This window comes from Peromyscus eremicus, chromosome 7, assembly GCF_949786415.1.
Source record: "Peromyscus eremicus chromosome 7, PerEre_H2_v1, whole genome shotgun sequence".
Lineage (NCBI taxonomy): Eukaryota > Metazoa > Chordata > Mammalia > Rodentia > Cricetidae > Peromyscus > Peromyscus eremicus.
In genome coordinates this window covers 48,846,071-48,860,786 of record NC_081422.1, presented here as the reverse complement: position 1 = coordinate 48,860,786, position 14,716 = coordinate 48,846,071, and the positions used below count along the sequence as shown (strand labels likewise).

The 14,716-nt window shown below is 39.3% G+C and overlaps 1 protein-coding gene across 2 annotated transcripts in view; it reads left to right on the top strand.

The window, feature by feature from the left end:
• Dmxl2 (Dmx like 2) overlaps positions 1 to 14,716 on the top strand; it is a 129,787-nt gene that overhangs the window by 27,680 nt on the left and 87,391 nt on the right. For both annotated transcript variants that reach the window (XM_059267903.1, XM_059267902.1), the window contains exons 7-9: positions 9,752 to 9,930; positions 12,323 to 12,506; positions 13,848 to 14,022. In XM_059267903.1, the coding sequence (XP_059123886.1) occupies positions 9,752 to 9,930; positions 12,323 to 12,506; positions 13,848 to 14,022 (538 nt within the window). The remainder of the gene's footprint in view (positions 1 to 9,751; positions 9,931 to 12,322; positions 12,507 to 13,847; positions 14,023 to 14,716) is intronic.

The following is a 14,716-nucleotide window of genomic DNA, read 5'->3' as shown; positions in this document are numbered from 1 at the left end:
CATGGTCACTGTAAGTTCTAAGCCTTAGGGACTTCTTGGCATTTCTTTTCCTTTAGCAACTGACCGTATAATAGAGACATTCACACCGTGCCAGATAACAGCTTGCCTTTAGCATGAGAGGAGTTCCACTTGCCTCCATTTCCCTGCAAATACCATAGTTTTATTTATTTTTTAATGGTGGACTAAAGCTCCATTATAGGGGTTGGGGTATCTGCTCAGAGGTTAAAAGCACATATTGCTGTTGCAGAGGACCTGGGTTTGGTTTCCAGCACCCACATGGTGGCTTACAACTGTCTGTAACTCCAGTACCAGGGCATCTGTTGACTACTTCTGGACTCTGTGGGCTCCTGCGTACAGGTGGTACACATAAACTTATGCAGGCACACACATACACATTTAAAGAAAATCTTAAAATCAACTCCTTCATGGCAGGTTATGTTGGCACATTTTTATAATCCTAGTACTTGAGGAGACTGAGGTGAAGGCAGGAGGATCATGAGTTCAAGGCAAGCTGTGGCTATATAGTGAAACCCTGTCTCAAGCAATGGCTCCCCAAATAAAAACTTATAAACAACAAAACAAAACCCTCCATTATACATATGTATGACATTTTCTTTATCCACTCATCTATTAATGGACATCTAAGCTACTTCCAGACCTTGGTCATTGTGAACAGTGCTACAGTAAACACGGTGTGCAGGTGCCTCTTTCTTGTATACTGACTTGGATTCCTTTGGGTATATACTCAGGAGTTAGATTAGAGTTTCTTTTTTTTTAATTTATTTATTTGTATTTTATGTACATTGGTGTTTTCCCTGCATGTATGTCTGTGTGAGAGTGTTGAATCCCCTGGAACAGGAGTTAATAGACAGTTGTGAACTGTCATATGGGTGCTGGGAATTGAACCTGGGCCCTCTGGAAGAGCAGCCAGTGCTCCTAACTGCTGAACCATCTTACCAGCCCCTAGAGTTTCTTAAAATTTTATTTTTTTGCTTTGAATTCCTTTGGGACTTTAGTGAAATGACCTTTTAACCTTCACAGTATGATAATTTCTAAAACTATAACATAGGATGTGTAACATTACAAAGGAAATAAGCCTTTAAAATATTAAAAGTATATTTGTGATAGTACACATGCTTTTAAATAAATGCATTCAATAACATTTAAAATATTGCATTTAATTGTGTAACACGGAATTCAAATTTCTGTATCTTTTCAAGGCAGAAGCTTGGACTTTCTAAGATCACTGAATTTACTCATGACTTTTCTATATATCTGTCTGTATATCCAAGGGTCCCATATAATTTATTGAATCTCTAGTTGCAAACCATCCAGCTTTACTGTTTTGTGGTCCAGTAACTGCTTGGCACAGAGGTAGTTGCTCAAGAGTTGCAAGAACATAATAAGAAAACTGTATCACATTGTAGACAGGAAGATTACAGTCATGTGCAGGTTAGCAGTGGTTCTCATCACTAACAATTTCTAAGTAAAATGTGTGAAAATATTTTCAGATATATAGCAACTGTCATGTGGTATGAAAATATTTGTGATCTCCAAGATAAAAAGCACATGGATTGCTAACACTGGTTTTCTTTGAAGCGTTCCTTCAGATAGCGTTATGGGAACAAGAGTGATTTTCTTTTTGGGTCTTGGTTTCTATGCTTCTCTAGAGGCACACTTTGAGATAAAGATTCACATATATGTAGTTAATATGGGAGCAGTTTCTTTCCTGCTGCTATGATAAACTACTCTGATAAAGCAGCTTCAAGGGAGAAAAGGTTAGTTTGGCTACAGTTCCGAGTTACAGGCCATCATGGTGGGGAGGTCAGTGTCAGAAGCTTCCATAGGCAGGCCATATTGCACCTTAGTCAAGAAGCAGAGCGGGGCAAATGCATGCTGCTTCTCAGCTCCCGTTTTCCATTTAATGTAGTCCAGGATCCTGGCCAGGGAATATTTCTACCCACAGCGGGCAGTTGTCTCACCCTAGTTAATGCAGTTAAGTTAATCCTCCACAGGCATGCCCAGAGGCCCATCTCCCAGGTCATTCTAAAGATTGCCACCTTGACAGTTAACAAGTCACCACATGGGAAATGATCAGATAATAAAATATCCTGGATTGAGGCATGTACTTGAGGAATATGACAATGTGCTGTTTCTTAAATGTATTAACCACCTGACTTAAGTCTGTGGGTGCTCTGAGAGGCAGCATTACTCATATATGTTGTATTCTGTATACATACTCTTCAAAAATTATTTTAAAAATTTTCATACAATATATTTTGATCATATTTTTTCTCCTCCCCCAACTCCTCCCAGATCTTTTCCACCTCCCTGCCCACCCAAATTCATGTCTTAATATATATTCTTTAACACATCAGTAATTGGCTGAGTACTAGCAAGGATGAGGTATGATTCTTAGCACTCAGCCAGCTGCTGGGAAACTTCAGAAATAGATGTAGGTAGATGCTTTCCGTTGAAATTGATATACCTGAGTGCCAAGGCCTGATGAGTACAGGTGATGGTATCAGAAGCCTATGCTATATTGAGTTTTGTCTGTCTGACCTTTGGGTCAGAGTGCCTCTGGCTAAGCTCTGGAAGCTGGGCATTTTATATTTGTATTTGACATTTAGTAATTTTCATGATTTTTGGGAATGGCTAAACAAAGGTAGTTTTTTTCTATATATCTGTCTGTATATCCAATGGTCCCATATAATTTATTGAAAAGCTTCTTTTTCCCTTGCTCTATGGAGCTACTTTTGTCATAAAATCAAATGTCTACATTTCTGTGTATCTGTTTCTGGGTTCTTCTCTACAGTGTGTCCATTCCTCGTACTTGTATTACTGTCTTAATTGCTATGCTTTTAAAACAAGTCTTGATATTTAGTGCAGCAAGTCCTCTCCATCTCATTTGCTAGGCATGGTGGTGCATGCCATTATATCCCAGCACTCATGAAGCATATCTATGAGGTAGAGGGTCTACCCAGTGAGTTCTCCCTGAGGCCAGTCAGGGCTACATAATGAGACCCTGTAATGAAACAAAATGAGCTCACTTAAGCCAGGCATGGAGGTACCTGCTAGTATTAATCCTAACGGTGGGGATGCTGAGCTAGGAGCACCTTTGCTCATTTTATTGTAGTCAGAAGAATGGCTTGGAGTTCATTTCAACAAGCAGGAGTAACAGAGACACTGCTTAGTCTCGGCCATGTTTCCTGCCCTCCTCATGGAGCTGAGAAAGGGTGGTTTTCACTTAGTGTCTGCATGGTTTTTTCTTTATTTTCAGTTGAGCCCATCTACCAGCACCTCTCTAATTGCCATCAGAGACTTCCTGTTACTGACTCCTGTGGTTAGTTCTTACTTAACCTATAAGCATGAATCGACATAATCAGTTACTTCTTTCTTTGTAAAGCCTTAATTTTTAAAGAGTACTTTGGACTCACAAGAAAACTGAGGAAGGTACAGAGAAATCTCAGGTTTGCCCCTCTCAACATGCACATCTTCCCCTACTGTCCGCCTTTTCCTACAGAGTGATGTAGCTATCTCAGTTGATGAACTTGCACCAGCAACTGTTGGCACCCACAGTCAGCGCTTTATCTTAGGACTCACTCTTGTGTCCATCCTGTGGGTCTGGATAAGTTTATAGCACACGGATCTGACACTAGTGTTGTGCTGAGTATCTTCACTGCCATAGAAATAGCTGTCCTCTGCCTATCTCTAATTCTGACTGTCCTTTAGATTTTTTGTATTATTTTATTTCTGCAACTTTGGGGGGCATTTGTTTTTGGTCAGGGTCCCATGGATCTCAGGTTGGTTTCCTGTACAGCAGAGAATGGCCTTCCAATCCCTTTGCCTCTCTTTCTCTCTCAAGAGTACCCAGGTTCATTTTTTGGACCTTTCCTCTGACTACGCTCGTTCTTTTCAGATGCCATCTTTTAAATGCTGGTAACACATTTGTGTCTGTTGTCTGCCGCTCTCCCTTGATCCCTTAATCTGCACCCCTGCTGTTATCCTTGTGGGTCTCCTTTAGGATATAGTCATAATCTACTCACTAATCTTAAAACTAAAATGAGCCCACCAAGATAAATCTTGTGTTCTTCTTGATTGCTTCCATGTTATAGTCAGATGAAAGCCACTGTTATATATCACTTATTGAATTTAAAAGTTTATTACAATAATTCTTGTGGATTTTATTGTGTTCCTGTGTTTTTGAAGTGTTCTTTTTACAAACTCACACCAAAAGATCAGGTGTGGTGCATGCTTTTAAACCCAGCACTGATAAGCCTAAAGTAGGGGTTTGCTGTGAGTGTCAGGGCAGAGCTACAGAGTGAGACCCTGTCTCAACACTCCCCAGTATAAAAAAAAAAAATACATAATGATATCAGGTCATTCGTAAGGTTTTCTTTTCATTCTGGAAAGCCAGGGGCTTTATTATGGCCCACATACACACTGTACTGTTTAGGTCCAGTGATCCTTCCTGTAATCATATTCCCTGTTTTTTCATCACTTGTAGACTTGACTCTAGCCAGTTAGGTGTCATTGTTATATACAGGTTAGGCATATGCACACATAGCGTTGCTACATTTGTGCTCTCAGACTTGTATTCCCAGACATTTATACAGCTCTTCCCTTTCTTTTACTTGTGTTCTCACTTTTTCAGTGAGGTTTCCCTAAGCACCCCTTTATAAGTTGTACCCCACCTTCCAATATATTCTTCGTTCCCTTTGTCTGCCTTAATTTTATCCATATTGTTCATCATTAGGAGTCTATATTTGCTTTCTTTTACTGTGTAACAAATGACTACAAATGCAGCAGCTACCACCACACATTATCTCAGTTCTTTGGATTAGGAATCTTGGCATGGGTTGGCTGGGTGCTCTGATCAGGGATGTGATAGGCTCTAGTAAAGAGGTCATGCAGTCTGGATTCTTACCTGGAGCCTTAACAGGGAGAATCAGCTTCCAGGCTCACTCCAGTAGGCAGAGTTGATTTCTTCGCAGCCGTCTGGCTGAAGGGCTGGGGTAGCTTTCTTCTGGCTTTGGCTGAGATCTCCCTAGACCCTCAGACTGCCTGCAGCCCTTTGCCAGATGGGCTTCCTCTCTCCACACCCAAATAGTCACAATACCCAAACAGTTCCCTAAGTGGAAGCAGGGAGTCAGAGAAAACAGGAGCAATCACAGCTGGAACAAGTGATTACAGCTGGAACAAATGTATTGGAAAGAAAATTCGGAAACTGGATTTCAGAAACAAAACCCTGAAAATTTTGATAAGCTTGTTTAGTCGCTTAAAAATAATAAAAAGGTAATATTTTCTGTATAAGATGTAGAGATTCATAGAGAATTAAAAAACAATGCAAAAGGATGGGTTAATAAAGAAAATCATTTTTAAAATCACAGAAAAAATAATTTGAAAAATATTATAATTCATGATTTTTTTTTTCCTTTTTCTTTTTTTTTTTTTTTTTTTTGAGCTGCGGACCGAACCCAGGGCCTCTACAACTGAGCTAAATCCCCAACCCCCGTGATTTTTTTCTTAAGTTCGATTATTTTTGTGTGTATGTTGGGGTTGGGGAGCTCACATGTGTGCCAGTTAGGGTAGGCCAGAGGACAACTTTTTGGAATTGATTCTCTCCTTCTATCATGTGAGTCCTAAGAATAGAACTCCTAGAGATCTAGGCCTCGGCCTCCCAAGGGCTGAAATTAAAAGTGTGTGGCACTGTACCTGGCAGAAAGTTGGCTTCTTAATAAGTCTGTATTTGGAGATAGTCAAATGTAGTAATGCTTACTTCTTCTGAAATATTAAAATTGTAGAACACTTGAATCAAGAATGGTACATTTGAGTTGGGGAGTCACTCAGTGGCAGTGCACTTGCTTGAGTGTTTGTAGGCCTCTGAGTCCCATAGGATGTATATATATATATATTTTTTTTTTTCTTTTCGAGACAGGGTTTCTCTGTGTAGCTTTGCGCTTTTCCTGGAACTCGCTTTGGAGACCAGGCTGGCCTCGAACTCACAAAGATCCGCCTGCCTCTGCCTCCCGAGTGCTGGGATTAAAGGCGTGCGCCACCACCGCCCGGCCATGGATGTATATTTTTTAAGTTAATTAATTATGTAGACCAGTAGGCCTCTAACTCATAAATATCTCTTTGCCTCTATGTCTTGGGTGCTAAGATTAAAGATGTACATGACCATGCCTGGTGATGTTTTTGCTTTTTGAGACAAGGTCTGACATAGTTCAGACAGGCCTCAAACTCAGGTGTAACTGAGGATGACCTTGACTCTGGTCCTTCTATCTCCCAGACCTGGGATTACAGGTCTATGCCACCAGGCCAGCTTTGGGTGTGCGGTCTTTTGTCAGAGTCATGGGCACTATAGTTTACTTATGGTGTTGGTAATTGAACCTAGGACTTTGAACATGCAAGGTAATTCTGTCACTGAGCTATAGCCTTGGCCCCTTCCCCATTTAAAATATTTTTGGGGTTCAGAGAGATGGCTTAGCAGGTAAGGGCATTTGCCACCAAGACTGACAACCTGAATTTGATTCCCAGGACCTGTGTGGTTGAAGGGGAGAACCAACTGCCATAAGTTGTCCTTTGTCCTCCACTTGCATGCCACTTGAACACATACGGACACAAATAAATAATAAGATATAATAAAGTTAAAAAAACTGTTGTCTTCAGACAAGGTCTTAGTTGTCAAAGCTGGATTTGAACTTGTGATCTTCTGGCCTCATCTTCCTCCGTAGCTCGGTTGGGAGGGCCGCACCTGTAGGCCTGCTCACTTAGCACTGTAAAGTTTGCTAAAAACCTGTGTATGATAATCAGATTCATTATTGGAACATCTTTTTGAATTCTCATCATTAATGAATCTGAAAGATGCTTTTGCACTTTGTGTAGGAGTAAGTCACAGACCAAAAGCATATTTCCCTTCAGTAGGCACCTAGATTAAAGCTCCTCAAGGCCCTCCACCCTGGTTATATATTCAAAAACAACACACCTCTGTCTTTGAATTTTTATTGTACACAGCCTTAGCAGATTACTGAGGATTTTTACTAGTTTAGTCATGTTTCCCTAAGCTTGCATCCAGTTCTCCAAAGAGCTGTTGAATAATTCTTATGGAATGATAAGAATATTTTATTACTAAGTATCCTTTGAGGGTTAGTTAGCAAATGTGTCAGAATTTGAGAAGATTACTCCTCAGGTTTTTGAAAAAAATACAATATTAATTAAGATTCCCTTGAGAAAAAGAACAGAAGGTGACTTTGGAATGCTGGGCAGTTTTTGTCCCTCCATCCCATCTGTTCTGTTGATAAAGCTGGGTTTCTGTGATAGGACGAAGCGATGGGTACTGTGTGGATCTCCAGGGCACGTGTGTCCCACTCATCTGCAGCATGTGTGCGGACAGAACTTCAGTTCAGCTGGCATAGGGCTCCAGTCCAGTTACTTTGCAGATTCGGAATATTATTGGGTACTTTTGCTGATAAGATCCATTTCTTAAATGTAGAATTAATTTTTTTTGGGCTTAAGGGTATTTGGAATTTTTATCTGAGCTTAAATAAAATCTTATTTATTAATGAGCCATTTCTACTCACAAGGTACTTGATTAAATATTTTCTTTTTAATAGTCTCTTAGTATATAGCCCAACCTAGTCTCTAATTCATCCAGGCTCAGCCTTTGCAGTGCTGGAATCACATACGTGTGTGTTTGTGTGTGTGTGTGTGTGTGTGTGTGTGCGCGCGTGTGAGACCAAGGCTGGCTCTAAGTCTTTTTATCCATCATGGGAGTAAATCTACTACAATTTAACTTAGCCACACAACTTAAAAAAAATTAATTTATTTTGTTTTGCACTTGGGATGGTCCTCATGCAAGTTAGGCAAACGCTGTATCACAGAGCTATACCCCTCGGACAACTCTAAGTGAACATTAAGTAGTTTTCATCTTTTTTTTCTGTTGGTAAAAAATGAATATATGAATCTTGTCATCTTTTTTTTCTTTTAAAGTTAACTTACTAATTTATATAAAAGTAAGTATGTTTTTAACTGCATCTTTCAGTGGGATTTTGACAAAATTAAAGACCCATGCATTCCTCTCACTTAACCTGAGCTCAGATGAAAAGATGGGCATGGTTGATGAGCCTGTAATCCCAGCATTTTGGGGGAGGAGACAAGGGGTGTCCCAAGAGCTGAGCAGCTGTACCAGCCAGAATGGTGGGCTTCCCATTTAATGAGAGACCCTGCCTCAAGGTGATGAGGTATATGATAGAGGAGGTTCCTGAAGTCTTCTGGGGTCCTCTTCTGCCTCCACGGGTGTGTACATAGGTGCTTGCACCTGCATACTCAGTGTGGATGTAACGCCTACACACACGCATGCATGCACGCACACACGCACGTACTCACGCATGCACTCGCGCGCATGCACACACACATCACATTATAAAATCAGTGCTGTTGTCATACCTGTAAGTACTATAGGAATAGAAATGTTTCTCTTGGCTAGCTAAATGCTTTCTTTTTAAATCACTTATAGTAGGCATCAGGATATTATTAGCCCAGGTGCTAACAAATGAATTTTACAATTTTATTGCTTGTTTTGTGTGTTTTTGTTTGTTTGTTTGTTTTTATTTTTTTGAGACAGGGTTTCTCTGTGTTGAGTGGTTGTACTGGAACTTGCTTGCTCTGTAGACCAGGCTGGCCTTGAAATCACAGAGATCCAGCTGCCTTTGCCTCCTGAATGAGTACTGGGATTAAAAGTGTGCACCGCCACTGCCTGGCTTGTTTTGTGTTTTTTTACATTGTTATTTTTAAGAAGTTTTTAAGATTTATTTTATGTGTGAGTGTTTGCCTGAATGTATATATGTGCACCACCTGTATGCCTAATGCCAATGGAGGTCAGAAGAAAGTGTTGGACCCCTGGACCTGGAGTTACAGATGGTTGTGAACTGCCATGTGGGTGCTGGAATTGAACCCAGGCCCTCTGCACGAGCAGCGAGTGCTCTTAACCCCTGAGCTAAGTCTCCAGTCCCTGTCTTGAGTCTTTACATTTTTTCTTTATTTTTTTTAATCTTATGTGTATGTGCATTTTTGCCTGCATGTATGTCTGTGCACCATGTAAGTGCAGCACTCAAGGGTGGCTGAGAGGGTGTCAGAGCCCCTGGAACTGGAGTTAAAGACAGCTGTGAGCCACTGTGTGGGTCCTGGGTCCTCTGAAAGAGTAGGCAGTGCTCTTAACCACTGAGCCATCTCTCCAGCCCCGTTTTCTACATTTTTAAAAGGTGAAAAGAAAGTAAGGTGTTTACAAAGAATAATCTGTGCCACAGACTTGTGTGGCCTAGAAGAAGCCTGCTTGCTTACTCTCATCTGTTTAGTCCTATAGAAAAGATTTGATGGTTCTTACTTAGAGCAGGAAATAATCTGTATTGAAGATCAGTTTCACCTTGCAGTTACCTTAACACAGAGAATGACGGTGACTGACAGATAACTTGTCATCTTTTTTACCCTCTCTTATATCCCTCCTGTCATCTGTAAGTCTTTATACAGTATTAGTCTCTGTTTGAAAAAATGCCAGTACACACAGAAGGTTGATAATGAATACATCGCCCACTTATTTTTTTAAGTAATAAAAGCTCACTTTAGGTTTGGTTTTGTAATATATTGGTTACATATTGTGTTTTAAAGATATATCTTGTTTTAGAAATCACATTACCACATTTTGAATTGTGTATGTCCAAATTAGTTTTATATGGACCTGTATCTTTTGCAGGATGACTGTCTTCTGAAGGTGTGGTACCCCATGACTGGTTGGAAGTCTTCAATCATACCTCAGGATCACCATGAAGTGAAAAGGAGACAGGCATCTACTCAGTTCTCCTTTGTTTACTTGGCACATCCTCGAGCAGTGACAGGTTTCTCATGGCGTAAAACTAGCAAGTATATGCCCAGGTTGGATACATGTTTCATAAAACATTAATTTGTGTTCTTATATGTTTGTGAAAATAGTGATAATGGAATCTTCACTGTACTGGTATGTCATGATTAACAGAATAGACTAGAGTGCAGTTGAATTCAGGTTCTACTAATGTCATTAGCCCTGTGAACTGGTGAATAGATTTCTTAAGTTCTCTGTCTGTTTTTCTCTTTGTTGAATGAGGGTAGTAATAATACCATCTCAGAGGGCAATGAGACAGATGTGCTTGTGTACGTGAAGTCTTTTGTACAGTGCATAGCGTACATTATTTGCCCAGACAACATTAACTGGTATTGTGAGTAGAAACATTAGTGGTAGGAGATTCTAAAAAGGATATTTTTGCTAGTAAATAGGAAAGTACACATTGAGGAAAAGTAACAAATTATTAATAATGTACATGGTGGTAAGAATATAATTTACAGTGAATAAACTGGCTAGGTTGTACCTTTTTGATGCTAGGGTTACCCATATGACCCTCTCAGAGATTTAGTGAGAGTTTTGTTGACATAAATAATCCATTTTCCATAATTTTAATACCTTGTATGTGTGTGTGTTGAGCTGGTGCTGTGCTAACTAGAGCTGGTACATATGTGGCTGAAGTATTATTGTTTTTAATTAGTCATTTTTTTTATAACTGTGAAGGATTGGTTATGAGACTTCCTAGATATATTAAAATTTGTGATGCTCAAGTCTTTTATATAAAATGGTGCACTATTTACATGTAACCTATACATATCGATAACTTTTATAGCATAGATTCTTTTTTTTTACTTTTATTAGTAGAGTAAAATATTATGAGAGAGCCTGTAAATTTTTAATATAGATGCATTTTTTTTTCCAAAAAATATTTTTGTTGTGCAATTGGTTTAATCCACAGATTTAGAACCATCTGTTTGGAGGTTTAATTATGTAAAATTTCCCTCATTGTTAATGATATCTCTTAAAGGTATTCAGAAGATTAAATAAACTGCAAACAGCACATACAGGCGATTTCCATATTGTATATACAGATTTAAGAACACAATTGGCTGCTCAGAAGCTTGCTTAGAAAGGCTTATTCATCTGCTAAAAAGTATCTAAGAGCAGTTTATACATGACAGAAATGGCACATTATATTGAGATAACATGGGGAATTCATCTGTTCTTGGAATCCAAATGAAAGGTTTATTTGATCCATTCAAAAGAGAAACTGAATCCTGAGTTCCAAATGTCAATGACCCAAGTCTTTAGCCTTGCTAAGGGAGCACCTTGTTTTGAACCTTTGTTTTATTCAGTGTTCTTTGTACTAATATGTGGTAGTTATAAAATAATTAGTAAGGCAGCTTACATTTGTGTGTGCACCACATCCTTGCCTGTGTATATGTGTTTGCCTAAATGTATGTATGTGTACTACATCCAGCAAAAGGCATTGGAATCCCTGGAACTAGGGTTATGGATGGTTCTGACCTGCATGTGGGTGTTGAGATTGAACCCTGGTCCTCTTTAATGAGCAGCAAGTACTCTTTAACCACCGAGTAATCTTTCCAGCTCTGAATGCAATTTTTATAAAGAAATAATAATTTTTGGAGACTGTAGCTTAGTTGGCCGAGCATTTGGTGTGCACAAGGTCCTGGATCCAGCCCATTAACTCCCAAGCCCTCATGACAGACAAACTGAAACAGATATTCAGACAGATACACACATAACAGACACACACACACACACACACACACACACACACACACACACACACGAGAGAGAGAGAGAGAGAGAGAGAGAGAGAGAGAGAGAGAGAGAGAGAGAGAGAGGAGAGAAAGAGGGAGAGAGGGAGATGGGTGGGGTAGGGGGAGGAAGGGGAAGAGGATTTCTTTATTTTATAATGAACAGTTAATGTATTCAAGCTGCTTGATGTTACAAGGTATTTATTTATTTATTTATTTACATCCTTTAATGTAATGATGTTGATTTATAGTTTGTAATGATACCCTTCTTACAGTTACATTATGAAGTGCTTATTTGTTTGCCTATTTACAACTCTTTGGATTGTCAGGATGTCAGAAATGGTAGACTACTGCTATAAACTAAGTAACTATATTTAATGATTTTTATTATCATGTTTGTTTAGAAGATACTAATGTTCCCTAGAGCCTGGATTTCAATAACACATGTACAGTCAAGCAGAAATTCCTACAGCTGTTGTCAAGATCATTTCCCAGTTCTAATGGTGTCTCGGGAACAATTTCAAGCCCTTCAAGCCCCTGGATGAATGACTTTTTTTGTAGAGTGTTTTATATTAATGCCATTTTAGTACTTGAAGAGCCAGTATTAATAGCTTTTAGCCCATGGATGGCATCGGTACTCAGTATTCTGTGTTTCTCTTCACTGTAGGGGCTCTGTCTGTAATGTCTTACTGACTTCATGCCATGATGGTGTGTGTCGGCTCTGGGCAGAAACGTTGTTGCCAGAAGACTGTCTTTTGGGTGAGCAGATTTGTGAGACCACTACCTCCAGCATCGCCAGCAACCTTTCTCATGCTGGAAAACACAAAGACAGAATCCAACATGCTCTTGAGGTATTATATTATTTAAAGTGGTAAACAGATTTCAAAGATTTGTTTTCCTGGATATGGTGCACATGAACATGTGGTGAAGTTAATAGCAAATTCTTACTTTATGCTTGTGTGTGAGATTTCTCAATGTGTGCTGTTATGAAGCTAAATATAGGTAGTGATGATTTTAGGCATATAGTATGTATATGTAACAGATTTGTAACAGATAAGTTAAGATTTGTTACTGATAAGTAACAGATTTGTTTTCATTTTGCAGCTTAAATGTCAAAATCTATAGGAGAACTTACCTTTAACTAGTAAAATACATAAAAGTCCTTGAAATTAGTTCTGGATGTTTTATTTTTCTTTCATTTTGTTCCTTAAGAATAAAGATAATTAAAAAAATAATAAAGATAATTATTTATTAAGATGTTAGGCAAAGAAGCTCTGTGTGGTAGACCTGGATTTGGTATTGCATCCTGTGATTCTACCACCTGAGAGACAGAGGCAGGATTGAGAATTTAAGGCCAGCCTAGGCTACAGAGTGAGACTCTGAAAAACAAAAACAAAAACCAACAGTATAACAAGAATAAAAAGCAACTAGAAAAATATGCTAGAGACTAGGCATGTGGTGCACGTCTGTAATTGCAGTATTCAGAAGAAATTCAAGGCCATATTTATCTCCATAGGGAGTTCAGGATCAGCCTGGGCTACATGAAACTCTATCCCCCAAACAAACAACTATTAGGTCATGTTTATCTCCATAGGGAGTTCAGGATCAGCCCGGGCTACATGAAACTCTATCCCCCAAACAGACAACTATTAGGTCATATTTATCTCCATAGGGAGTTCAGGATCAGCCCGGGCTACATGAAACTCTATCCCCCAAACAAACAACTATTAGGCACAGGAAAACTCGTATCATTGCTGTGTAGTGGCCATGGCTGAATATTTTGAAAGTGAAATAATTTTTCCACTTTTAAAATACAGTATGAGCAGGCTGGACAGATGTTTCAGCCATTAAGAATTATGGAGCATATATCCAAAATTAAGAAAGCATCTCTTAAAATTGTCAGTTCGCTGGGCGGTGGTGGCACATGCCTTTAATCCCAGCATTCGGGGAGGCAGAGACAGGCGGAGCTCTGTGAGTTCGAGGCCAGCCTGGTCTACAGAGCTAGATCCAGGACAGGCACCAAAATTACACAGAGAAACCCTGTCTCGAAAAACAAACAAACAAACAAACAAACAAAAAGTGTCAGTTCCATAGGGTCCAGTCTTAAAATTCTGAGTAGCGGAAGGTCTTCATTGGTTGGCATTCATTAGACCTTTCAGAGTTGGGTTTAGGACAGTACTTTTCTGTTCTAGACAATACACCATTTGAAGAATTTAAGGAAAGGACAACGGAGGTCTTCTGTTCTTGTAACTCACACTGAACTGATGCCCGACAAGACTGCAACCCATGAAGTCCAGAGGCACATTTCTCACCACGCCAATGCACTGTGTCACTTTCACATCGCAGCAAGCATCAATCCTGCCACAGGTAAAGGATAAGAAGAGTCTTATTTTTATATAAATATATTGAAATAAGGGGAATACATGGAAAACTAGTGTTCCTTTTGTAACCTGGTTTTTATTTTATGTTGCCCTTTAAAATACTTCTTAGAGTGGCAATATAATAAAAGGTAGTCTTTGGTTGGGTCTATGTGATTTTTTTTTCTTTTTTTCTTTCTTTTTTTTTCCCTTTTGGCTTTTCAAGACAGGGTTTCTCTATGTAACAGTCCTGGCTGTCCTGGAACTCGCTGAGACCCGCCTACCTCTGCCTCCCAAGTGCTGGGATTAAAGGTGTGTGCCATCACCACCCAGCTGGGTCTATATGATTTTTGTTGCGGTGTAATTTCCGTAAGTATTTTTGAACATCTTTGTCTACAAAGGGTTCCAAGTAAACCAGAGCTTTACTTGAGCCTGGGAATACAAATGGCGATAGCTTGGGTAATAGCATACTCCCTCACTAGTTGAACTGCTCCTGTGGCTCTTCTGTATAACCTTATCTAAATAGTTTATCTCTCAGTGTAGCTTATTTTCTACCTGTGTGGACTTTCTTGGACTATGCTTAGGTAGAAAGATATTTTTCTTTAGCCTTAGTATTTTCTTTTAGCCTGTCCTCTTATCTGGGCTAAGAATTAATAGAAACAGGTTTTATGTTGGCAAAAGCATATTTGAGAGCTTCTATTTAA